Source organism: Montipora foliosa, chromosome 7, assembly GCF_036669935.1.
Source record: "Montipora foliosa isolate CH-2021 chromosome 7, ASM3666993v2, whole genome shotgun sequence".
NCBI classification, from domain to species: Eukaryota; Metazoa; Cnidaria; class Anthozoa; order Scleractinia; family Acroporidae; genus Montipora; species Montipora foliosa.
Window position 1 is genome coordinate 27,867,515 of NC_090875.1, and position 25,629 is coordinate 27,893,143.

At 39.3% G+C, this 25,629-nt stretch overlaps 2 protein-coding genes and 1 long non-coding RNA gene across 6 annotated transcripts in view; 2 read left to right on the forward strand and 1 right to left on the reverse strand.

The window, feature by feature from the left end:
* Positions 1–785: 785 nt before the first annotated feature.
* Positions 786–9,949, reverse strand: LOC138011672 (uncharacterized). The gene is made up of 3 exons (XR_011124770.1): positions 9,315–9,949; positions 2,652–2,762; positions 786–910 (listed from the first exon to the last, which is right to left on the reverse strand). It is a non-coding gene; the product is annotated as an uncharacterized lncRNA (long non-coding RNA).
* LOC138011668 (uncharacterized) lies at positions 5,348–21,913 on the forward strand. Of its 2 annotated transcripts, none has more exons than XM_068858787.1 (12): positions 5,348–5,620; positions 10,547–10,788; positions 11,269–11,410; positions 12,580–12,722; positions 13,239–13,271; positions 13,661–13,821; positions 14,968–15,005; positions 15,344–15,369; positions 16,440–16,527; positions 16,792–17,088; positions 17,682–17,915; positions 20,060–21,913. In XM_068858787.1, exons 2-12 carry the CDS (start codon positions 10,630–10,632, stop codon positions 20,185–20,187), a joined length of 1,449 nt encoding a protein of 482 aa, XP_068714888.1. In that variant the 5' UTR covers positions 5,348–5,620; positions 10,547–10,629; the 3' UTR covers positions 20,188–21,913. The 2 variants fall into 2 exon arrangements, with proteins under 2 accessions (XP_068714888.1, XP_068714887.1); XM_068858786.1 differs by lacking the exon at positions 5,348–5,620 and adding an exon at positions 7,545–8,097.
* A 2,657-nt stretch (positions 21,914–24,570) lies between these two features.
* LOC138011673 (uncharacterized) overlaps positions 24,571–25,629 on the forward strand; it is a 12,858-nt gene continuing 11,799 nt past the window's right edge. For all 3 annotated transcript variants that reach the window (XM_068858792.1, XM_068858791.1, XM_068858790.1), the window contains exon 1: positions 24,571–25,017. In XM_068858792.1, coding sequence (XP_068714893.1) covers positions 24,678–25,017 — 340 coding nt within the window. In that variant the 5' untranslated portion in view covers positions 24,571–24,677. The remainder of the gene's footprint in view (positions 25,018–25,629) is intronic.

Below are 25,629 nucleotides of genomic sequence, written 5' to 3' on the forward strand. Positions count from 1 at the left end.
CTCATGTGACCCGATGTCACGGGTAACACCGTACTGTCCGTAACAAAATACACATACTATTACAAGTCTCTGATTACAAGTCTTCTTGGGTAAGAACTATAACTAGTATGGCCTTTCTCATAAGATTTGGTAGTAAAACTCATTCTTTGAAAAGAGTGGAAGACTACCTTGGTGTCGAGGGGTCGAGGGTCGAGCCTTACTCTGACCAAGCCCCCCGCCCAACTTCATTGTAAATTAATCCTGAAGAGCCCAGTCGGCATGCTTACAAAAATGGGATACTGCTTTGATTTCAGGAAAAGTTCTTCATGAAAAAGACACTCCCCTGCCCTAAAGGAAAGGTGCTTTTTCATTTGCAGTTAATCAGAGACCTTTTTTCCCAGATACGTACGCGTCCACTTACCAAGTTACGCAACAAATCAGAAAATTAACCATTCACGACGGGTCCAATTCCATGGACGAGAATTTTGCCACAAAGCACTTTTACGAGCCAATTGACGTTCCAATAGGAAATTTTTCCAGGGGCTCTGACATGACAGTAGGAAACGCACTTATTGCATCAAGGCTCCAAAGTCATCGACCCATCAGTATTGAGCAGCATGTGTACAATCTCGTTAAAGAGATACCTGCAACTTGCTTTGCCAGCGATGGCACCAACGATGGCCACAATACTGGTATGACTGCAGGCTACTACAACGATAGTACTTGTGTCACCAACGGTGGTTGTATTGGTGACAATAATGAAACGGATCCGGTAATTTGCGTTATAGAAGAAGTTATTTACAGGAGGACAGAAATATCTCAGCATGGAATGAAAGATCCTGTTTATTGCACGTTGGGCTGCCACCATATGAAATTATCTCGAAATCGACTTCTGAGTGTTGATCATATGAATCTTCACTGACCTACAAAACTAAAAGAAAAATATGCAATAAACGTAGGTTAATAAGAACAATACTAAATTAATTAAGTAACAATACATAAGGAGGCTCTAAAATGGTAGAATATTCTGGAAGATTAAGTTTCCGGCTCCTCAGGATATTGATGAAAAGTTGCCGTCAAAATACGAGTTTGTCTGCTGTTATAGCGAAACGGAAAGACAGACTCTTTGAAAATCCACTTGCATGATAAGTGTGTGGTTTTCCCTCGAACCACTATTTTCGACAAGCTCTGAGTGCCAGCAACGTTTAAAATGTTCACTGTGCCTTCTTTCATCTAAGAAAGTGAGTATACCTAGAGTGAGATTTTCGTGCTTGGTCGACGGACCTCCAAATTCGAGTTTCTGCTTTCCGTGTGTGCAAGAGCAAAAATACAATTCATCGTTATTAAGATCCAGACACTCTTTTTCCCAACTTTTCAGTTACGCGTGTAACCAATGAGTTTTATCCTCCGGGGTAGACTAGCTCTTGATATTGTAAATTAGTCTTGCATAAAGATGAGTACAGTAAGAATATATAACAATTAATATCCAAATGATAGACAGATGTCATATCTTCTGCGCTTTTGTCTGGTTTGAAAGGATTAAGTTGTCTACTTTGAAACAAAAATAAACCGAGGAGGCGTGGGAAAATATCCGAGAATAGCACAACGCAAAAAATACAATTCCAAAAATATACTGGTTTACCTTAATCAAACGAGTTGTTTAACTAATTAAGGAAAATACACCACCTTTGGAAAGATCTGTGAGCTCAGCGAGGGTTCCATCTTTGTCGGAGCGTTCGCCCTCCGTCAGCGTTCGCGCTTTGTCAGCAGATTCGCAGTGACGACGGGCTAACGCTCGAGACGTCAGCTCGCAAAGTACTCTAAGAAACTAGTTTCATAACACTACATTTTCGTTTTTCACTTTCCACCGACGCAGTACCAAAGTTTTTTTTGGAAAACCAAGCACATCAGAATACATTTTGCACACCGAAGGTTCATCCAGGGATTAAGTTGTTTTCACGTGACGTCATGGCCGCCATGTTGGTGGACGAAAACAAAAGATCCCTTCTAAGGTCCTTTAGTTCGTAAACCAGCAATTGTGCATGAAACACTTGCTTTATACGAACGTCTAATTTTGGAACTGAGGCAGAACGTTCTTATATATTTTTGCGATATGAGGTTGAAAATGTTCTTTAAGATGTTCTTAAATTTACGTCAGACTTTACTTTCACCTGATTACGTTCATGGTGTAGAAGTTACTTCGGATCGATTATAAATAAGAACTGCTCATTATTACAAACTGAGTTGTGTATCATGCAATAAGAAAACCATTGTTATGTTGGACAAAACATGCTCTTTAAGTATTTCGGTTAATTTACATTTATTTACCTTTATTTTATGCTTTCATTTAAAATACAAATGAGCAAATTAAAAACGTTCTTAACTTACACTCGTCTGAGGAATGTTCTTAAAATATTGGTCAATCTCAGCCTCAACGTTCAGAATTCTTATAAAAAAGGTTCCTATAAAGTGTTTTCACTCGCGTGATCAGTAACCTTGTTTTTCCACTGAAACAAATGAAAACGTTTGCATGATAATAGAGCTCAATTCCCAGAGGATTACTTGGGTACACCAACATGGCCGCCATTCTATTGTTTAGGTAAACCAACATGGCCGCCGTGACGTCACGTGAAAATACTCTATAAAACAAAAACAGTGTACATCATCTTTACCTGGGGCTCCAGAGATTGGTTGTAAACCACCTATACCAAGCCTTCTTCGTAGGAGGTCTGTTGCCCCTTCGTTGCAAGTTATGTTAAGGACCTGGATAAACCATGACAACTCTGCAAATGAATATAGTTCAGTAAGCCTTTTTCCGATGTATTAAAATTCAACTTGAAAGATAGGTTCAGAGGACCATGGCAAAGGATAGGAGATGATATGTAAATATTTTTCACATTCATCCCAACGTGTTGCTATTCTTGGTTTGCATCCACGTGATAAGACGGCCATATTGGAGTACAAAACAATAGCAAATTATGGCTCATGTTTGCATTAGAATTCTTGGTTTGCATCCACGTGATGAGACGGCCATGTTGGTGTGCAAAACAATAGAAAATGGCCCCACAAGTTTCGCATAATAATAGAGTCAAATTCCCAAAAGACATGTGGCTGCATTGTTCTGTACATCAACATGGCCGCCGTGACGTCAGATGAAAACCATCAATTGTTTTTGTCCTCACTGCCTCACTATCAAGCTGAGTAATGATATTTCGAAAATGGCCTACTCCACGGTTGTGGGGGGGGGAAAGAATTGGGACATCAAAATGGTCCCCTTCCTTTGTTAATAAATGAATCCACCAATTTGTGTACTTCACTGATATCTTTATCCTCTGAGTAAAATGCACACAGGCTCTCCGTGCGTCCAACGGCGCGCGGTCAACAACAAGATTCGATCCCATCCCGTTGAGCCGGTTGATCGTGAAAAGCCCTTGTAGGGAGGGGTCAACAAAGCGCACATTTACATTTACATTTACATTTACATTTACATTTACATTTACATTTACAGAGATTCAAGATTCCCCAGTTGTTGATGGTGCGCCATTTGACGCACGGAGAACCAGTGTGCAGGCTATCCTCAACGGGGCCATCATGAAGGCTCACAAAGTGACCATCCCTCAGGTGGCTAATATAATTAGCTCAATTGGTAGCCACACTGCAAATGATTGGCAGATGTCATCAGTGGTGTGAATGACGACGAAAAGTGGTGCTTTTCCACTCACTTATGCCCAGAAATGCAAGCCCAGTTTTGATATCCAAAACGAAGCACTTCTGATTGGTTGAAAAAATTGCACGAAAACTTTCAACCAATCACTGAGTGAAGTAATCATAGAGCGATTTTCAATTGAGTGTCGTAAAACCAAAACCAAAGTAATTACTTTGGCCAATCAAAAAGGACGAAGACAATCCAGTAAACCAATCAAAACTCGAAGTAATTACTCGTAGCCGACACAAAGCGCGGGAAAATGTGCACGCGCAAGCCACAATTGGTTTTGGTTTCACTTCTGATTGGTAGGGAAAATGGCGCGAGAACTTTCAACCAATCACTGAGTGAAGTAAATGCAAAACCAAAGCAATTCGCTAATTACTTTCGACACTCAATTGAAAACCGCTCTAAACCAAAGTAATTCTCTATTTTCGAATTCCCCATAATACACTTTGTTTGCACCCCAAATTTTGCATAAAGTATTGTTTTGAAATGCTCTTGGGGACGCTGCATATTCCCAAGAGCATTTGAAAACAATGATTTATGCAAAATTTGGGGGGCAAACAAAGTGCATTATGGGGAATTCGAAAATAGAGAATTCACTAATTACTTTCGACACTAAATAGGCCTTATTCACGATAGCCGCCATGTTGGTTTTCATATTGTCATGCAAATTAGCCATGCGTTATGCTGGGGGCAAACATTGAAATAAGAGCAATTTGCGGAAAATCGGCTCAATGAAATATTGGAATAACATTGCAAAAAGTCCATTTTAGTATGTAGAATTGGGTTATAAAATTTTTTTATCTTTTGATTGCCTTTGACATTTTGACTTTCTACTTCGTTATCTGCTCATTTTTCACTAAAAAAACGTCGAAGTAACTTGTGTAATGATTGTATTTTACTGCTTAGGTGATAAACATTCAATGAACGAGAAACAAATCATCTGTGTGGCTAAGGTGTTCGTTATAACCTCTCGAACTTGTGTTGTTTGCCCCCTAAGAAGTGTGTAGCTAATTTGCATGATAATAGCAAATCCAACATGGCGGCCATCGTGAATAAGGTCTATTGAAAACCGCTCTAATTACCATCACAAAAACTTCGCACTTGGACTCGCTTTGAAGAGGAGGCAGACACGAACTCGGAAATGGCTTATTGGGGAGAAGAGAAAGGGACACTTCGTGACGCTTATTGAAATCCGCGTGCATCTCATTTCTTGTATTTCTAGACATATCTACTTCAGCTCGATTTTTTTCACAAATGGAGAAACTAATTTTTTTCCATGTATTCCACGCCCAACTTCTCTGTGTTTCGATGTTCGCAATTTTCTTTTCTCCAATGTCCTATAGCATTAGTAACCTAATGAAATAAGAAGACGACTGGACCGACAAAAAGGAAGTCAGAAGTTGCAGCCTTTTAAAAATAAATCAAACAAGAAATGGACATACAGAGCTAAGTATAAATTGAAAGGACACCTGTCCCTTAAGCCATACCAAACTCTCTTAAATTACAGAATATATTTCATAATTGTCTCATGTCTGCACTTAATGCAGCAAAACTTCGATGAACGTGCTAAAGGCTAGGTGCTTTAAGCTTTTTTCGATCCTCTTCAGACAACAAGTCATTCGTTCCAAGCCCCCAGTTTGTTTCGAGTTCATGCTAATCTTAAAACGTACGTCTCATTTGCAGGGCAATGGTGTGCCCATACATAGGAAAAAGGCATTCAACACACGCGCAATTCGTCAACTCCTCGTGCAACTGTCTTCTGCTGTCTTAAAACTTACTTGATGCAGGCATGGGTGCAAAGAGTTTGACGAAAATGGAAATGCTCAATCGAAAACAATATCAGCAACGCAGTCCTGGGTAAACAGCAACTTTCATTCAACGAGTGTCATTTGGTTGGTATCATTGACGCGATTTTACAACTTTGCGCAGGTATGTTGCACGAATTTTCGTTCTTGAGGTGAGATATACATCCTCATTTGGTGAAAATATTTGGCTGAAATATCAAGAAAAAAGTACAGGAATATACGAGGATAAGTGGATGTCATCGCTGCATGACACAGCAACCTCGTCCAGATAATGTGAAGAATTGCGTGCAAAATTATTTGACACAACTGAACAAAGTTGCTCAACAAGTCCAAATATTGTACTTCATAATTTGGCAGGCAACTTGTCACGTATAACAAACTGTGAAGCAATATCATATTTTCGCAGCTCTCGTAACATTGCTGTAAAGATGTCCTAGATAAAATGCAAACGACTCGAAGAAAACATCTTGAATTTAAATGATATTCTTTGCGTTCGTTCAAATGCGTCAATTTAGATCTTTTAAGAAACAAAGACGATGAACAAAGCTATAATAGCCAAGCATTGTTTCTGTGATAATTACTGTAAATTGAAGCAATATAGAAAGGGACTGTGAATAGTAAATTTGTTATGAAAGTTTAGACTTATATTCTACCAGCTTTTCTAATAATAAATACTATACGAAACAATGTCTGACACAAATAACCTTTCCACGTCTTAGTCCCAAAATAAGGCTTCATAGCCTTGCAGAAATTACAAGGACTCAAAAGTCATTAGTTGACTTACGCAATGTCCTTTTCCTATTCGCTCAACCACAGAGGTTCGACTTTGAGGTAAACGAAGCACGGACGACTCGCATATTTCAAGAACGTAAAGCGGAGGTTCCGGTAGATTTAACCAAGTTGAATGTGAGGTCATTTCCAGCAGTGAATTACTTAAAACAAAAGAGAAACTTTTTTGAGAGGAACTAATGTTGTCTCTTTTGTTGTGGTTTAAAGCAATCGCGTTTTAATTTAATGGCACGGAAACATTGAATCGATGAAGACAAAAAAGACACTTCAAGAAAAAAAATCATTGAATAAGTAAAGCAATTACCAGTGCTCATTTTGACACTTTATTCATGAATTATTTTTAAACTGTAGATTTAAAGAAATCCAGTCACGGTGACTTTATGATTAATCCTTGTACCCCAATGAAAAAATCCAAAATCCACTTATTTTTGTGAAAGTAGCGTTTAAATCTAACTTAACAACATAAGGCCTCGTCTCCGAAAACAAATGATTTTATGATGTCCCTGTTTACGATCATTATAAATTGTTTCGGAATAACGCTTAGAGTATACAGACCAGCAAGCATTAAAGTTCAACATTAAAGAGTCAAGAGGACAAAATCTTGGGAAATGTGAGTGCTGTTGAAATAAGTCTCCTCGTCTTCTCTTTACGGTGAAACAAACGATGCATGGAGCGTTCTTTTCAAACGTCCCGAAGTAATGTTATTTTTCAGTGACAGCGAGAACAGTCTTCCGTGTCGGATCATAGATCTCAATGAATAATTTTCACAATTGCTTACGTGTAACAGGTGTAAATATTAATTTTTGCGAACGTTCTCGCGTTTTTGTGATTGACTAATATCTTTTTCGATTAGGGACTCCAAAGGGGTGAGGAATTGTTCTTTTGAGAAATTTAACAATGATTCCAAATTCTCACGGAATCATTTAAAGCGGATATTGAACTTAATTTAGGAAGTTAAAAGTCGACACAATGTTCGTAACATTTTCTTCGCAATTTCTTTGAAGTTACCAATCTTCGTTTCGTTTCCGTGGAAATGACGTCCTAGAGTATTTGGGCGCTGAAGACATAAGCTTCCACATTGCAGCTCGTCAACTGTTTTGACGAAATGATGAAGACTATCGCAATATATTCCCTGGCTATGTGGTGACCACATCACTGCCCACAGGGGTCCCACAACCAATTAGACAAAAGAACCCCGTAATTGCATCCTTTTGATTCAATATTTTCAGGTGATATTGTCCTAGGCAGTCAAGATTTCGTGATACGAGGATACCTTAGAATAAGTAGCACACTTGGCGAGCGCAACACGTAATTCAGCGAGAGAAAACGAGACCTTCGTCCTTTTCGCTAGTGACGAGTTCGTGTAGCTTCACGGCTAGATCGACAAAACTTGTACTTAAGAAAGCACAATAATTACAGAACGTTCCGGTCTGATTCCATCGGGACCTTAATAGTCCGTGTTTGACAGAATTATCCTTCAATTGTTTGACCGCCAAAGCACTGGATTTCAAAGAATGGCTTTTTCTTGCCTTCTCGTCTTGCTCTTCTCTGGTTCATACTTGATGGTTCAAGGAACGCAAATAACACTCGCCCGAGAGACAATTCAACCGGACGACGACTTCCTTCTGTTAGAAGCCTCTGATGAATGTCCCAAAAACGGAAACAAATTCTTTCCTAAATGCAACAAATTTAGCGCCGTACCGCTAGTTGGCACAAAATGCTGGTGCCAATGTGTGACATCTGCTGGAAAAAACACATTCTTCGAGCCTAACAACACCTGCGTTCCAGTCGCTTTTGCTCGTCAGACGTCAGGTAGGGGAAATAATACAAGGAGTTTCAAAAGTTTGTCCCTTTTTTTCTACAAGGACGCACCACATTTATTTTCGTTTTCTGAAAGCCTGGCCAATCGTAACCTGGTTTAACATATTTGTAAGTTTGAGCGATTTCTGAAAACTGGATCTACGGTTACCACGGTTCAGCAACTAAATATGTTGTGTTGACGCAGAAAAAAAGAGCACGAACTTAGGAGTCACGTTATACGGTTAGCAAATCCATTTTTGAATTGTTACAAATACAAACTGCTTAGTCGCGATACATTCAAACTGTATGTTTTCATAGCAATTATTTCCAATTTTAACAACTTTCATTGTTCTTGATATCGTCTGGCTTTGAGGTTTTCAAGGTACTAATTCGGTGGCAAGGCTGATTTATGAAATTTAAATTTATTATAAGGACTTGAATGTGTCATTTTGCCAATTATCCACCAGTCTCACGTTTTACATTTCGAATCTCTTCTGAATCAATGTATTATATGCAGTCGGTATTCGTGTAATTCACAAAATGGTGCCTAGCTTTAGAAAACGGGTCAGCGATTTGAAAATATTAGATTCGAGGTTTCTCTCCGTTCACCTTAGTTTCAAGAATTAAAAACAAAAACTGTTAGCAGTGGAAACAACACACTATTCACTGAACAGCATAATGAGGCTGTGACCATGTTTTTGGAACCAAATTGGCCCTGCATATGCCCCCATTATCTGAGGGCTATTTTTCTCCCTAGGTTATAACTTGACTTCCGGTAAAAGTGAACTTTTTACTCAAGAAATCGCAACATTTTAGTTGTGTCCAAATCTATTCTGAGGAAACTAAGAACCTACAACTAGTTTTCTATTGAACGTCAAATGACTATTACAAGACTTGTCTTTCGACGGCCAAACACTGGCTAACTAACAGCAGCTGAGCTTTCGCTTGTTTGTTTGTTCAATGTTCTTTACTTTAAAGTAGCATCAAATGTCATGAGAAGGAGTAAATATACTGCTGCCCCATTGTCGAGATCCGGCTCTTGTACATTTGTGTAACATCGAGGAGAATTATACACCTAAATTGGTTCAAATGGCTCTATGACACATTTCTAGAAGTAGACATACGTAAGCCACCGAGTCTTTTAATCTCACAGGAAATCGTGCGATAGCGGATAGCTTCGCTTTAAAATAATATATATTGGTAAGAATTCGGTGTGGCAGCATACACACCTTTTGTCATCGTATTGTGACCGGTTCAAAGTCATCCCTAAGGTAAACAACTTGTACCTTGTCTACTGACTTACAGAGAGCATCGTAGCCCACAATGTAGTTATTTGCTTGTTAAGAAAGGCGTCAAGGCTTACAAGGCGGATGCATTTGTGGTCAGTAATAATTGAAATTCTTCACTCGATGATAGTCGTCATAAATGAAAGTGAACAAAGTGATTGGAACTTAATGCTCAAAAAAACTCATTTTAGTTTAAATGAATCGTTTTCTATTTAAGCGAACAATTTATCACTTATGCTTAAAATGAAACTTGCTTTAGTAATTTGAAAAAAAAAATGTATTGAGGAACAAATACGCGACTACCTACTCAGACAACCAATAATCCTTCTTGGTTATTTTTAAATATCCGCAATGGGAGGTTCATATTTTTAATTCCCGTCAAAGAAACAGGAAAAAGATTTTTATTCAGAGTAGAAATTGTCGGTGCAAGTGATTTTAAAAAGATGACGTATTAAAGAGAAAGTTTGACTCCACGAGAAACAAGCGATAGTATGTTTGACATTACTTCGAGCTGCTCCCCTACTTAAGGTTTTGACTTTTGAGCCGAAGCCACAGGTACCGCAAAATAATGCGCAATGTAATTGCAAACGATGGGTGATGAAGTGCGCGTTTGGTTTTTAAGATGCAGTAACAAAAAGGTACACGGCCGCTCTACTGTTGTTTTATTCAACAGGATCTGCCGACGTCCATTCAAGATATTCTCTCCACCGTATTACAATATCGCCCAGCAATGACCCAGGCGATGTTCTTTGGAATTATTACGAGCGGCAAACGAGTGGGAAGGCGTCATCGTCAGCCCTTGCGTTGACAATTAAGGAGAAATAGCATCGTTTCCGTGAAATGAAAGCCTTTGCCGCGGAAATTGCACCTTTGCGTTTCTCAAGGAGTCGTACTAGTGTGCGAGCCATGCCTGCGAGTCATGCGAGCAATGGCCGCGAGTCGTGATAATGATAATGATAATGATAATGATAATGATAATAATAATAATAATAATAATAATAATTATTATTATTATTATTATTATTATTATTATTATTATTATTATTATTATTATTATTATAAGCAGGTGAGAAAGCATACCACAAAATTAGGGAATTCGACCCGCTAAATTGGTTCATCATCATTGTTAGAGAATAATACTTGACATCACATTTAATGATCTTCTTCGCCAACAGGATGCGACATACTATTTGCTGGCGAGACGACAGAAGGCTTATTGACATTTTTCCCACCAACTGGAATCAATCAAAGAACTGTCATGGTGCCTGAAAATAAGACTTGCAGCTTACAATATGGCGGCAACTTGTATCTACAGTACCTCGACTGCGACGGATCCTGGAAAGAGATATCACACCAATCAGCGAAAGACAGCTTGGAGGTGACCCCGGGTTGGTCGATAAGCCGTCTACAAATCAGGGTGAGTATTCTAAACAGACAAAAAAAGAAATTTTTTTGACGGGATTGTTGAGGAAACATGCCACATAATGCAATTAAATGACCCCCCCCCCCCCCCCTCCCAGCTTTTTCTCGTGATAGCGTTTGCTTGCAAGTCACGTGGACATGTACGATGCGAAATATTTTTCTCTCCCGCAAGACGTGCCTTTCATTCCGCTCTAACCACATCAAACGCCAATAGCTTGCAATTTGGTAGATTGACGTGGTTGGGCGGTTTGGCAAGATTTTCATTCCACTCAGTTTAATTCACTGGATCACACTTTAATTAGGATTATTTTGTTCTTCAGTTTCATAAAACCGGTCATTTCGCTCAGTTATTGAGAATGTTCTATTTCGCTGCCCCGCGAACAGACGGTAAAAGAGTTTCATACAGGATTCTAAAAAAACAATAATAAAACTTCCTCTCATCACGTTTCTGGTTTTTCATTCATTTCTTTTCCAGTCCAAACCTGGTACAACATTTTTGACGAGCAAGACAGGTCGTATTCTTCGGATTGCGGCGCAATGTCGGGATCTAAACGACATCAACGCTTCTACCAACAGTTCCACGTGTGCAATGTTCAAGGTGGAAGGAAGAGTTACATGTAAGGTTATTTTGAAAAGCGAACTGTTTGAATGAACGCGATAGGCAGTTTAAAAATTACTGAGGAATTGCAATGGCCGTGTTCGAATTCTGTTGCAATTTGCCGACTCGCTTAACTTTAAGCGAGTTGGGAAAGGAAAGGTTTTCACGGAATTTTCGGTTGTCACTCGCTAAGCGACCTGAAAAACCGCTCGTGAAAACACGGCCAATGAAAAACAAACTCTTATTATTGTTTATCAATTGACCAGTACCAATTAATTAATTAATAACTTGATTTACTTATTTATTAATTCTTAAGTCTTTAAGATCGATGCAGCCATAGTCATAAGAACGATGTTTTCTCTACATGCTAATCACAATTATAGGTTTTTGTTTGCCTCGTAAAATCGATAAAATTTTCACGTCATTAGCAACAGAAAAATACGGCGAACAGTGGAAAAATAACATCTTAGAAAAATACAATAATATTGAACATGAGACTGGCATTCTCGAAAAATCGAGTTCTTCTACCGTATGAACTGGATCTTCGACAATCATGTAAATGGCCTTTGACGTTCCAGGAAAAAATATCAAACAAAAACCGAGTGCTCTCAACAAGTCAAAAAACTTGTTAAACACAAACGATGCAATCTCGTACCCAGAGTCCTTGCGCTTTTTGATCAGCGGGTGAGCGCCCGAAAAGACTCTGGGATAATGGAATTATTTTTTTGATTGCTCGCTTGCATAACCATGCAGTCCCACAGGAAGTCGGTAAGTAATTCGGAAACCCCATAATTTGGAGGGAGATTCAAAATCTAAAACTAGTTTCAGTGCTGTTTGTTTTTTCTACCTCAGAAATATATAAATCACAAAAATAATAAACGCATAATACTGCATGGGAATTTTAGCACGCCAAAGTCTTTCCAGGTGCCCACCCGCTGACCAAAAAGCCCGAGGACTCCGGGTACTAGATTGCAAACGATGGTAAGTATCTAAGCAGGTCATTTCGAAAGAAGCAGCAAAAATCCTTGAATATCCGTATTTTATGGAGTTTCAAATGAGTCAAGTGAGATCGAGTACTGCAACGTTTCATGAGGCTTGCATTCATTGACTGAACCAGACCAATCAAGAGCAGGTCCAAACGAAAAGATATCCATGTTTGATATGACCTGTGTTTTTCTTTCTCTAAAGGTCCTCTTCCTCAGCAAAGTCCCACGGCCTCGGCTACTTTGCCAAAGCCAACTGCAGGTAATATAATAATCTCAACAGCGACGCTTCCTCCACTACCAACAACCAAGCAAACTTCTACAGTAACAAAGCCTCCAACAGACAAGGTATGAGACCTAAATACCATTGATTACCGGATGCAAGCCATCATCATCATCATCATCATCGACATAATCATAATCATTATCAACACACCATCATCTTATCGTCTTTATTGTCATCGTCATCATCATCATCATCATCATCATCATCATCATCATCGTCGTCGTCGTCAGAACCATTAAAATCAATACCATCGGCCAAAAGAACAATAGAACGAACAAAGATAATAATGGATTTAACACAGAAAACAATAGGAAGTACAACACTATACAGCCAATGAAATATAGTGTTCAACAAGAGGTACGACCCTACCCGGGTGTAAAAATCGCAAAACCACTCAACAGTCTTTAATTTCGATTTTAAAAAAGTGATTCACGAGCCCTCAGCCTTAGAGGGAGTTCATCCCAGAGGGAAGGAGAAGCATTAGGAGAGGCGTAACCTCCGTAAAACTTCATCTCAAAACTAGGTACATACTTTTGTTTCATTCAGCATGATAATGAAGTCGTTCTATCTCTTCTTAGGTTACTGAGGCTGTGGGCGGAACGACTCAGCGGGTAGGTCACTTTAAAAAAGGATTATTTGGATAATAATATCGAAATAAAATTATGACGCTTCAATCAAATTAAAACAATGCATCATCAAATAAAACATTGAGGGGAAGAGAAAACAAGAGTATCCGCAGAAAAACTTCTCAGAACATAGTGGACAACCAAGAACTTCATCCCCTGCTACATCACTGCCCTCCAATGCAAGAGAACCTGATCTTTTTTAACCTTAATAGAAGATCATTGCCAGAACTGAGTGGACAACCCACAAACTCAACCTAGTGAGGTCGACTGACAAGCCCATTGCACCAGAAGTTCCCAATAAAAGCGAACTTGATCCATTTTTTTCCAGCACAGAGTATTTTGTTGCCATTAACTAACGGTATTTATTGTTATAGAATGCAGAGTCAGGTGTCAAAAATACTGATGTGGGAGCCGATTCAGGGTCCAGAACATCAGGCAAGAAGAACACATATATTATCGCAGGAGCTGTTGCTGGAGGCATCTTGTTGGTTGCCTTGATTATTCTTATCGCATGGCGCTGCAGCAGCAATCCCAAGTATGAAGTTCTCTACAGTGTTTCATACAAAAAATTCCGACTCAGAGCAATCAGTATTTAAACAGAATAGATGAACAATAGATGAATAGATGATCAACCACTCCACTGATGAAGAGGTGACTCCGTTGCACACTGAGCGGATGGAAGCATGGATTCAGACTCGCACTAAAAACACACCCACATTCTAAAATGGCAGACAACAACAACCTCGTGTCTTTATTCTTCCCATGATTCCTTGCTACAGTTTGGTTACTCGAATGGTAGGGGGGGGGGGGGGGGGGGGTTAACACCGTATTCCTTAACCTAACTGTATAGGCCCTACACCTCTTTATCAGTCGGGTGGTTGACTTCATAAACGGACATATGATTGTGAACCACATAAACTGCATTTTAGGGCGCAGGAAACAGGGGGTAGATTAAGGCCGCCATCCAGGTTAAATATTGGACTTAATTCCTTGATGAAAAGTGCTTCCTTAAACGGGCGTTTTTTGGCGTTTGAAAAATTTCTGTAAATAATGATTGCTCTAAGTCGGAAATTTCAAGTTTTGGATCCAGTTATGCTTCGAGAGCAGAAAAACAATCTTCTCGATAGCCTATTTTTTGTTGTTTACAATATCTGCCTTTTTTGCTTTGTTGCATGCAATGGTTGACAATGGGATACAGCTTGAGTCAGTAATCAGCTGAAAATGCTACCTTCCTCTTAAAAAGCTTCAAAATGAATAATTGAGTTTATTTACTGGCATAATTTCGAGGTCTGCGTACCCTTCCTAACATTACGGGTCACTACTTTAATAAAAGGACAATGGAGAAACAAAACACATTGCTTTTTTCCAATAGCCTTCTTGCCTCAATTCAAAATTTATTATAGCTTTCTGTCTGTGTAGTCTGTAAACAATCGCATGAACACCACATACCAAATAACTCTTCGAATACCTTGCATCACACAGTTGTGTTTGCCGGACTCTGAACTTGATTGGTTGTACTCGAATCGTAAAACCTGCCGCATTTCAGTGACTGTTTTGCAATTTACAGCTAAACACCGCCTCAACAAGACTTTTATACGCTGTTAACCGAAGTGGCGAAAGATTATTTTAGAAGTTTCGGGTTTCTTGCAATAATAAACCCATCTTATCTCTTCTTTTTCAGAAAACATCGCCATCCACATAGTCGTCTGGATGGATTAGGTAAGTAACTATCACTTCAATCTCCAAATTGCTACTTTCTTTGCATGTGATGCTGGAATGACTTTAAGTGTCAGTGTGACCGGGAATCACTGACTTGCATGTGAGGTCATCGAAACCATATTGGTAACAACTTATTCTGACTTATTCTGTTCACACCACCAAAACGGTGGCGATAACGTGAGACTATTGCTGAATTGATGAACGAATTCTCGGAGTGTGGCATGGTTGTAAGTTGTCAGTTCTCCATGAAATCAGGGAACCGATGGCCATTTGATACGAAGTCGTTTTTTTTTTTTTTTTACAATATCGATGTTCAAAAAGTCCGCTTTATTTTGCAGGGTCTATTTCAAGTCCAATTTCACAGGTAAAGTTGAATAAACGATAGAATTGAACACAACAATTTTTGTTCGCTTTGTTATTACGTAAGACAAAATGTCGGGGAAAGTTGAGAGCTGTAGTAGGTTCGGTCTCTTTGTTACCGGTAAAATCAGTTCTCAGGTTGAATCCGTTTTTATATAGGTTAAATTGGTGATCCTCGTTTTACCTATATATAGGTTGAATACGCACTAAGATGAATGGAAGGAACTTTTTTGGAGCCTAAATTAAGCCTATAGAAAAAAGTTTCAGGTTAGGATTAGTTTTGGTTATAATACATGGATATCAATTGACTTATTATACAAAAGTAAATAATGAAAAGAACTGTGTTAGGTTGAACATGTTCGTCGTTGTAGTGTAGTGGTGAAATATGAAATGTAAAAAAGAAAAAGAAGACACAGAACCATTGATCGAAACCGATAAGATGATACGAAACATTAAGAAGATGTGTTGTGGTGCGTAAGACAGAGCCTAGGGGAATGTATAGTCCTTTTTGAGGGGTTGAAAGCTGCTTTTAACTAGGTAGAGTGCATTTTCAACCTAGGTAAAATGAAGATCACCAATTTAACCTACGTAAAAAAGGATTCAACATGAGCCCGGATTTGACCGACACCATCTTCGCCGAGGGAAGCACGGTGGTGTAGTGTTTAGCGTTTCGGACTCCAGTCCCCAGGGTCGCTGTTTCGAGGTTCAGCTCAGTCACCATGTTGTTTCTATAGACAAGGAGCTTTGCGCGCTACGCTGTCTCTCCCCACCCAGGTGCAGAGATGGATACCAGAAATATATTGCTGTATACATCCCGTCCGGAGGAGGGTGGAAGTCAACTTTTTTTACTTTTTTCATCATCATCATCATCATCATCATCATCATCATCATCAGTCCTTTTTGCGCCATGGGACGCATAAGGCCTCCGAATGTGCAATTACCCACTTATTATTCAGTAAAATTTTACAATTTTTTCGTGTATCTACTGTGAACTCATAAATATCTATGACTTGTTGATTGCTTAATTACTTGATTTAGTGATTAACCGGCCGACTATTTTTCTGCTCTTTTCAGATGAGCCGACATTCGATGCCAGTGTACACGGACGCAGCCCATTTCGCGCCCATAGGATCATTCAGTATGCGATCTGGAGCTAGCATGGGTCAGTAAGAAAACTAAAATGCACTGAGTACGGACTTGCAATGGTACAGACGAAAATTACTCCACAGTAAGACGTTAAGCCTACACGCAAAACCTACGTTCGTCAAGAAAGAGCTTGGTATCTTTATCTACAAGTATTTAGAGATCCAGCGAGGGAAATTTTTCAATTAACTTTGTTTTTTTACATTCTCGATAGAGATAGAAGGATAGACTGCAACGAGACATCGATCTCAAACCGAGGTTTTCCATGTCTGTTTTCTTTCAGACAACTTGACGTACCGAAGAGGCTCGGACGGAATCATCCTCGGCCCAGACTTCAAAAGGGGATCACTATATTCCGATCACTATCCTTCTAATCCACCACCGAGGCCTCCGTCGAGCAAGCGCAGTAGCCTTAATGGTCACGTGAATCCAGGTCTTACGCTCAGGGAAGAAATCGTCACCATGAATCCATTATTTGAAGGGCAAATCGTGGAACATAAGGACTTGGACGCATTGAACTGCAGTGATTTTGCAGTTCATCCTGATCAAATTGTAGTCGACGACCGAAAGCATCCAGAGGGTATGTAAAAGTCAACTTGACGGCACGGCTGTTAAGTCGGTGTCCTAAACTGATTGAGACTAAATTGGTTCTGCTTTTGATATAAATGAAAAGAAATGTTTTTTTTTTTTTTTTTAAGGAAGACTTTGCATTTAAACTGGCTTCGATTAGTTGATGCGAGAATTAAGAGTGAACTCGAAAAGGGTCCATATATTTTTTATCTTCAATTTGATCCACACCTGATTTCACGTACACATGACTTCAAAACTCTTTCGCAAAACAGCTAGTTGGCATATCTGAATACAAGTTGATACGTTAGAACCGTCGAGTCAGACATAATTGGCTTCAAAAAGGTTTGGAAGGTTCTCAATCCCTTTAATCTTTTGCACGAGCCGTAAGTTTTAGAACAAAACTCTAAAACTGCGAATAAAAAACGTGTTGGCCTGTACCCAATGGCGCTGAGTATTATTGTTGAGTGACCTTGCCTGCTATTTCCGCAGAAGTCAGTTCACGAAGATGGGCTCGCACTCTCACTAACAGATACACGAAGCGTGGGAATGTGTAGACTAAACTTGCTGACAGCTTTCACAACTTCAATTTTATGTTTTCAACAGCTTTTATGGACGACCCAGACACGTACGACTGTCCAGAAGAAATCCTGAAGGGTAAGCCCATGACTTCGACACCAGTGCCAGTTTATTACGTGGTTGATGAAGATCCCTATCCGGACAGCGTTTCCCACACATTCAGGGGTGACGTAAGAGGCCGACCAGATGGACATGTTTACAGCGAACCAGAGACAGACATTTTACGACGGCAAGACTATGTTGTTATGAACGGACCCAATGGTATGGATATACTCTTTTTAAGTTAACCTTTTGTTCCTCAGGAGTGATCGTTATGTAATTTCCGATACACAATGTCAGTCAGAAAGGTATTGAGAATCAGCTTAAGGTAATTCCTTAGTATTGCATTGCGCATCCCTACTGCGCACGATTTTTGCGTCATTAGCGAGCGCACATGAGCACGTGCACGTACAAAACATAAGAGATTTCCCTCAAACTAAGCCCAATAGCCAAATAAATGCTCCTTTTCTCTCAAACGAGCACGGCGACTCCCGATTTTTTTTTCAGGCATTTGCTAAGAACAGTTTAATAAAAAACATATTTGAAGAAGAAAAAAAGTTTAATAGTAGAACATGAATTTTTTTGGAAAACAGTTCCGTACTGGGTGTATTTTGGCCAAGGCGAGGACTTCAAGCTAACCACGGAACTGTGAACTGTCCCAAGGAGTGAACTATTCCCACAACCAGGCAATCAAAACGGCGTAAAGGAAGCAATACTGCTTATGTGAATAAAAGAGGCTTTATTTTCAAAATAAAATTGTGTGTCTTTCAAGTAACCAAGACTTAATTCTGTATGAAGGTGATTCGAATTTTTAACGCGTAACCAGTAAAAATACCCCATTTTAAGAGCCTGCTGACAGGTAAACAAGCACGGTGACCCCATTTTTTTTTTGCATTTTTTAAATGTTCATATCATGAATGTTAATTATGCCAAGTTTCCAAAATTTTTTAATAGTACAACAATTTCAAGGGAATTACCTTAAGAGACAAATGGATTTATTTTTCGTAAACGTTGCGCACGAAACAAACAAAGAGCAGCCAATTTTAACCAATCAGAAGAAGCAATATCACGCGTGACTGCTTCCGCCATGTTTTTTTCAGAGACATGGCGACTAATTTTCGCGGGAACGGTTATTCTAAAAATAGACTCATTTGTGACTGTGCTGGGAAGCCCACCCATACCAAGTTGAAGTTGGAGAGAAGAACAAGGGGACACTTTGTGACGCTTATCATAATCACGAATTGCATCTAGTTACTCGCATTTCTGAACATACTTGTCAACCTCATTCCCAGGGCATTTCTCCGTCGAGGTGGGGGAGGGCGGCAGGAGAAAGGCCCTGGGGACCAGGTTGCATATTTCTAAAATTAATTAACTTTGCGATGCTATAAATAGGTTCCCTGCTAGCAGAGGTCTTTAATCTTTTTGCGATCGCTGGGCTGACCTCTGCCATGGGTCGAAAGTCTCTTTGATCCGACTGCCCATCCACAACCGTGGACCGGACGGAACTCTTGAAACCGCATTCCTAATGGTATGTTTGCTCACTGTGGCTTGAGCCCGCTGTGTCCCACTCATCGTTCCTTTAAAGTAATTCAGCTGTTGTTAATAGACCTTATTCACGATGGCCGCCATGTTGGATTTGCTATTATCATGCAAATTGGCTACACACTTCTGAGGGGGCAAACAACACAAGTTTGAGAGGTTCTAACGAACATCTTAGCCACACATATAATTTGTTTCACGTTCATTGAATGTTCATCACCTAAGTAACAAAATAGAATGATTACACAAGTTACTTCGACGTTTTTAGTGAAAAATGAGCCGCTAACGAAGTAGAAAGTCAAACTGTCAAAGGCAATCCAAAGATACAAAATTATTATAAAAGGTGCTTCATTTCTAAATACTAAAATGGATTTTTAGCAATGTTATTTCAATATTTCGACGAGCCAATTTCCCGCAATTTTCCATTTTTCCAATGCTTGCCCCCCAGCATAACACATGGCTAATTTGCATGACAATTTTAAAACTAACATGGCGGCTATCGTGAATAACGCCTATTGAGCCCACACAAAATGAAATATCACGTGAGGATTCGGTCGCTAAGGAACTGCCGCGCATGCTCAACAAAATGAGTTTCGACCCATGGCAGAGGCCTCTTTTTCTGTACTCGTCAGTTCAGCGAAGGTAGAAGAAAAGATACCTCTTTTTTTTTTCTTTTTTTTTTTTTTTCTTTTTGCTACCTCTGAAATAAATAAATAGGTAAATGAACGCTTCGAGCTTGCGTCTGATTAGCTGCATTTCTGGAGTTAAGCATTTGCTCGGTTCCAAATTTAAATCTCATTACGTTTTTTCCTTTCTTTTTTTTTTAGCCGTAGGTTATACTCACGGTTACGATGAGCCACGGCATAATCCAAACCAGGGCATCTTGAAGGTTGGATCCGTGCCACCAAACAGCAGGCGATATGATTACGACGAGGACCACATGCAAGTTATTTGATGCTGAGAAAAGAAAAGTCTTGTAGCACAATGAGAATTGATTTCAACTCGGGCTGGGGTCATGTCACTGAAAAAAAAAAGCATAGGAATGCAGATCAAAATTGGTGCATATTTTGACTTCTAGAAAACTTTTAATTTTCCCAATGGCCTATTGCAGCTGTAGCTGCGCCTGAGTCTCCAAAGGCTCAGTGGGAGAGCGTCTGAATTACCAATCGGAAGGTTGCAATCATACGTTCGTTCAACCCTCTTCCCAGGGTCTCTCTTCTCTGCCTTCTTTGTCGTTGAAAAGAGAGACCCTGATTCTTTGAGTTTTGGATTTTGAAGCATCATTCTGTTGACTCCACTGCTGGTGGGGAAATAAAAGTAATTCTATAGAGCGTTTTCACTCACGTAACCAGCTGCCATATCGGATTACTGAAACAAAAGAAAGTACTTGCATAAAAATAGAGCTCAATTCCCGGAGGATTAGTTTGGTACACCATTATGGCCGCCATTTCTTTGTTTTGGAACACCAACATGGCCGCCGTAACGTCATGTGAAAACGCTCTATACATCAAAAATAGAAGATGGTTAAATGTCTTTGTCTTTTTTTACGACAAATTTAACGTGAGCTAGTATGTGAAATATTCTATCCCAACAACTGAAGGAAGTCGCAACCAGTGTCACGTCACAATAAATAAAAAAAGATAAACTAGGAAACCTTATTCAAGTTACGAAACGCTCACCAGTGTGATATCGAGTATACCCTCTACTGTTAAATAATAATACTCATGCAAACTAAACCTCCTTTTACTGCACAAGAGACTCTTTTACGTCAATGTGATACAGTACTTGAGATGTTGATGATCTATGGTTTAAACGTTGGTGTCACTTATAAAGGGTTTACGTATCTTTTGTAGGAACTCCCGCTTGTAAGAGTTTAAAACGGGTCGGTGCCTTGGGTCCGGCACCGGATTTGCCATGGGTGGTCCTACCACGAAATGTAAATATAGCTCTGAATGTTTTCACGTTTTAATTGTTTTCTTTCTCTAAAGATTGTTAGCTTCAAGAAACACCGTGTATAGAGATTGCTTTCCAATTGTAATACCCAAAATGACAAGGACAATTTTTAGATAAGGAATTTTTTTCTTGCACAGCATTGAAATATTTCAGTCATCATTTGATGCGAAGGCTCTTCAGCCAGCCGTTTACTTTAAGGTCAATCTATTTGGACAAATGTATGGATTGACTTAATCATATAATGATTAGGCTAAGTACTGGTAACTGTATATTTTTTCTCAAAATATTGTATACATAAAAGTTCTTAACAAAATAGTAAAATGCGTGACTGGTGTTGGTTTCTGTGTGAAGCTCAGCACTAAAACATAGCGGAAGTGGCGTAAAGCGGAAGTGGCGTAAAGCGAAAGTGACGCTACCTCATGTGTCCGCCATACCATGAAATAGACCGCCTTTGTCGTTGATTTCGTCTCCTCTTGAGTTACGTTACCTTTACGTTACGTTTCAGTTACGTTACCTTTACGTTTACGTTACGTTACCTTACGTTACCTTACGTTACCTTTCAATAACGTCTATAGAAAACTAATAAAACTTGGCAGTAGCACTCCACTGTACGACGATTTTAGTAATGATAAATAATAATAATAATAATAATAATAATAATAATAATAATAGTAATAATAATAATAATAATAATAACCATAATAATAAAAAATACTCGGAAAACTCAATATTGGCCGTTACTGTTGCGAAGATGTTCAGTAGAATAAGTATAACCGCATCTTTAGCCGAGGATGCCCTCTGATTCTTGTCATGAGAAAAAGACCACGAAAGATGATGTCGTCGCGGTGACGACGTAGCCAAAAAGGAACTTGTAAGAGAGACCTTGGGAATGAGGTTGCGACGACAGCGACGGGCAACGAGAACGTAACAAATTTGCATATTTAGCGAAAACCGTGTGACAATAGCTTTGCACGCTCTGCACGTGCAATTTTTTTTGTCCATTTCTTTCCCATCGTCGGCAAAACAGCTACGTGAAATGACCTAATATAAGGTTTTATTAAGAAGGTCAGCACAGGAGATATAAATTTTCATTTTCTCCCCTTAAACGAAGCGCCTTTCATACCTGTTTCATTCTTGAGGAACTGCCACACCTTTCTCGCATTAAAATCTTGGAATAGTCCCGAAGTGATTGCAATAACGCAAACTGAATATATATTTTGAGATGACGTCCTCGTTGCCGCTGCCGTTGTGTTTGCTAAAGCTCCCGAATTGAAACGCTGAAACGTCATTGTGCGATGATCGCACTCCAGTTGTGAGACCTCGTACGGATATAAGTCTAGTGGCCATAAACTTCGAATGCCTATCAATTGGTAGAGATCAAATTGAACATGCACGACGATGAAACAAATTAACCCCCCGATTATCGTTTAGCTTCTGCGACTGTTGAAGAACAGAGGGCTTTCAATCGAAGAGAAGGCACTTTTTCACGGGATATTCAGAAGTATATTTCCGATGCCAATTCGAGACGTTCCACTCAATGTTATCTGACCGAGTTGAAGGTTAGCGAAGGAAGCAAGTATACTTCAGTATTAAGTGCCCGCTAAGGTCGAGAAAACTCAATAACAAAACTCTTTTAAGATTGGACTTTGAACGGCAAGTGGCACAAAAGCCATAAGGAAGTAACTGCCGAATATACCACTTTAGTTTGTTTAATAGCAGTCGGCGGAGTTTTACAAAGAACGAGTCAGAATACAAGATATGTTATTCTCGTGCAAATAAGTAGCACGGTAAATCCGAAACTGCCCGAAAAAGATGAAACAGTGAGTCCGTAAATTTCATTAATTAAAGCCCAGCCAACGGACTGAAGAAATATCAGCAACTTGACAGGATTCAGGCCTACATATTCCTACCGGTAGTTTATGTTACGACTACTCTGCGAACAGAGTCTCTTTCGATCTTCCTAGATAAGTCGGGAAGAGGAAAGTAGACTCGGCTCGACATTCTTTGATTTGCCGCTCACCAAAAGAAATGGATAAGTCAGTCCAGTTTCGACTTGTCAAACCTGTTTTTTTTTTATTTGTGCGCATGATCAATCGCCATGCGTCATCAATATTTTTTAAATTTACAACAGCGTGACAATTTGTAACTGTCTAAATTCCCGTGAGTATTTCCTCCCTATGTCGGTTACAGAAACTAGTTTGCCAGAATTGAGAAACCTATTAATTTTTTCAGTAAAAACTGAAATGGCAATTTAAAAACTTGAACTATCTTGAGTTTAGAATGAAATTATTCCTTGATTGTCGTGTGTTTGTCAGAGTTGTTCGAAAATATCCCCTATCCCTGGTTTTGCGGTTGATAGTCACGCGTGACTGACTCCCGAAAGGTTTGAATTTTTAACGCATGCTCAACACGAAATGTCGAGCCGGCTGGCAGAGTCTGCTTTCCTCTTCCCGACTTATCTCGGAAGATCGAAAGAGACCCTGCTCGCAGAGTACGTTCCGACATAAATATCTGTTACTTACCTTGACACAATTTACTAAATACGGTTATATAGCTCTAGATGAAATTTTAAACAGTCCTTTAAAAATCTGAACATCGCTGCATTTGAGAGAAAATGTGATAAAACAAATTCCCAGCCCATCCCAAATAAGAAAGAAATACGTGCGGATCAGTAGGTGGTGAATGAAAAAGAGGAAAAGCTGCCGGATGTCCCGCTTTGGAATGCTTTGCGACAAAGAGGTACCTTATTACGGGCTTATTACATGAAATTTTTTCGCGACACGTTAATTTCGCGAATTTCACGATTTAAAAAAAATCACGAAATTTAAGTGACGCGAAAATGAAATGTCGCGAAAATAACATGACGCGAAAATTAATTAACTCACATTATGTCAATAACTAAAACAGCGACTTTATTACACACGTTTATAACAATCATTTTGAGCTATTCTGTGGTAATGTTCTGGTCCTCTCCATCGCTACTGCTTTCCGTCTCTACTCCAGGTAGCACCTCTTTTGTACAATCCTCAAACTGTCCATTTACTGGCTCCTTGAGTGTGTCTCACTCAAAAACGCGAAATTAAGGTGAGTCAAAATGCAAAATTTTCGCAAAATCGCGAAATTAACGTGTCGAGAAAATTTCATGTAATAAGGTAACAAGTTGAACAATAATTAACTTCTTTTTTCTTGAAATAGCCAGGCACATTCTTTCCCGCAAGATCAAGTGCTTTTATATTCTCAGTTACTTAGTTAATATTGCGATACCACGTAAAGAAACATATTACTTTAATGAAGGTCGGAAGGTCAGACAAACGGTATGTGGTTTGGGTGTGAATTTCAACTTATCCCTTGGTTTCCGGTGGTCATAATTCGCATAGAAAAAAAAACGGACTGAAAACGAAATGTTTATTTATATCTTGAAACGATACAAAAGATCAAGGAAGGTTGAAGAAGTTTGGTTTCAAAGTGAACTGGTTCGTGCCTACCGAAAATATGGCAAGGAAAAATCTTCGTTCGGTCAGTTGTTGGAGACTTTTATTTTTGGTTTGTATTTCAAGTGTGGATGGCCTAAACCCAAAACTTTTGAGCGTGACCCGATCAAAAGAACACGGAGATTCCTTCGAGTTATCCTTACCAAACAATTCAGCTTGCGATGCATCAAGTTGTGAGCTGTTTCGAGGATTTCTCTTTCAAGAAGCCAATGAGAAAAGTACAGCCAGCAAATGTTTTTGTTACTGCAGCAGTGAAGTGACAAAACCGACTTTTTACAGCCATAAATTTGGAGCACAAGGTTGTGTTAAAGATGCAGATGTGATTGAAGATCCAAATAGCGGTAAGGAAGCTAGTTTAGCTCTTTTAAATCAACGATGGTTTTGTAGACGTTAGATTTTATCAGAATCACACTCATATATAACTTCTTGAAGATAACAATGAAACGAAGATAAGATGTTTTTTTTTATATATTGCTATCAATGTTGAAGCGATATTCTATCACTGTTTATACAAAGAAACCAACACAACACTAATGTTACAACTTGATGATTTTTAGTAAAGTAGTAACTATTTTTCGCCATTTTCACATAGTGGAATCAACTCCTTAGTCTCACAGGCGAACTCTGGAACAACGGCACGTGGACTGTACCATTTAGAAGCTCAGAATGAGTAATATAAAATTTGAAGTGCATGACCGACCTATGACTCGGAAATCGGTGAGGCGGTTTCACTTGGACACCTAAAATACCTCTCTATAAAAGCTCTCGATACAAAGCAAATAAAGTCTCCACACTATTTCGATTATGGAATTTACTCCGCGGCAGGAGAGCAGACTGAAACAAAGTTCTTTCATCTTTCTTTAATTGCACTTCCTATTCGGCTGATTTGGAACGAAGTATCTTAAGAGTTCCTTGACAACAGCCTAATTTTCCTTTGAATCAAGCTTCCTCAG

Excerpts from the sequence above, each read along its gene's own strand:
- LOC138011668 (XM_068858786.1), top strand. The coding sequence starts at position 7,800 with ATGGCTTTTTCTTGCCTTCTCGTCTTGCTCTTCTCTGGTTCATACTTG. Across the intron at positions 8,098-10,546 it reads TTTTGCTCGTCAGACGTCAG|GATGCGACATACTATTTGCT; the intron begins GTAGGGGAAATA and ends CTTCGCCAACAG. Across the intron at positions 15,006-15,343 it reads TAGTCGTCTGGATGGATTAG|GGTCTATTTCAAGTCCAATT; the intron begins GTAAGTAACTAT and ends TTTATTTTGCAG.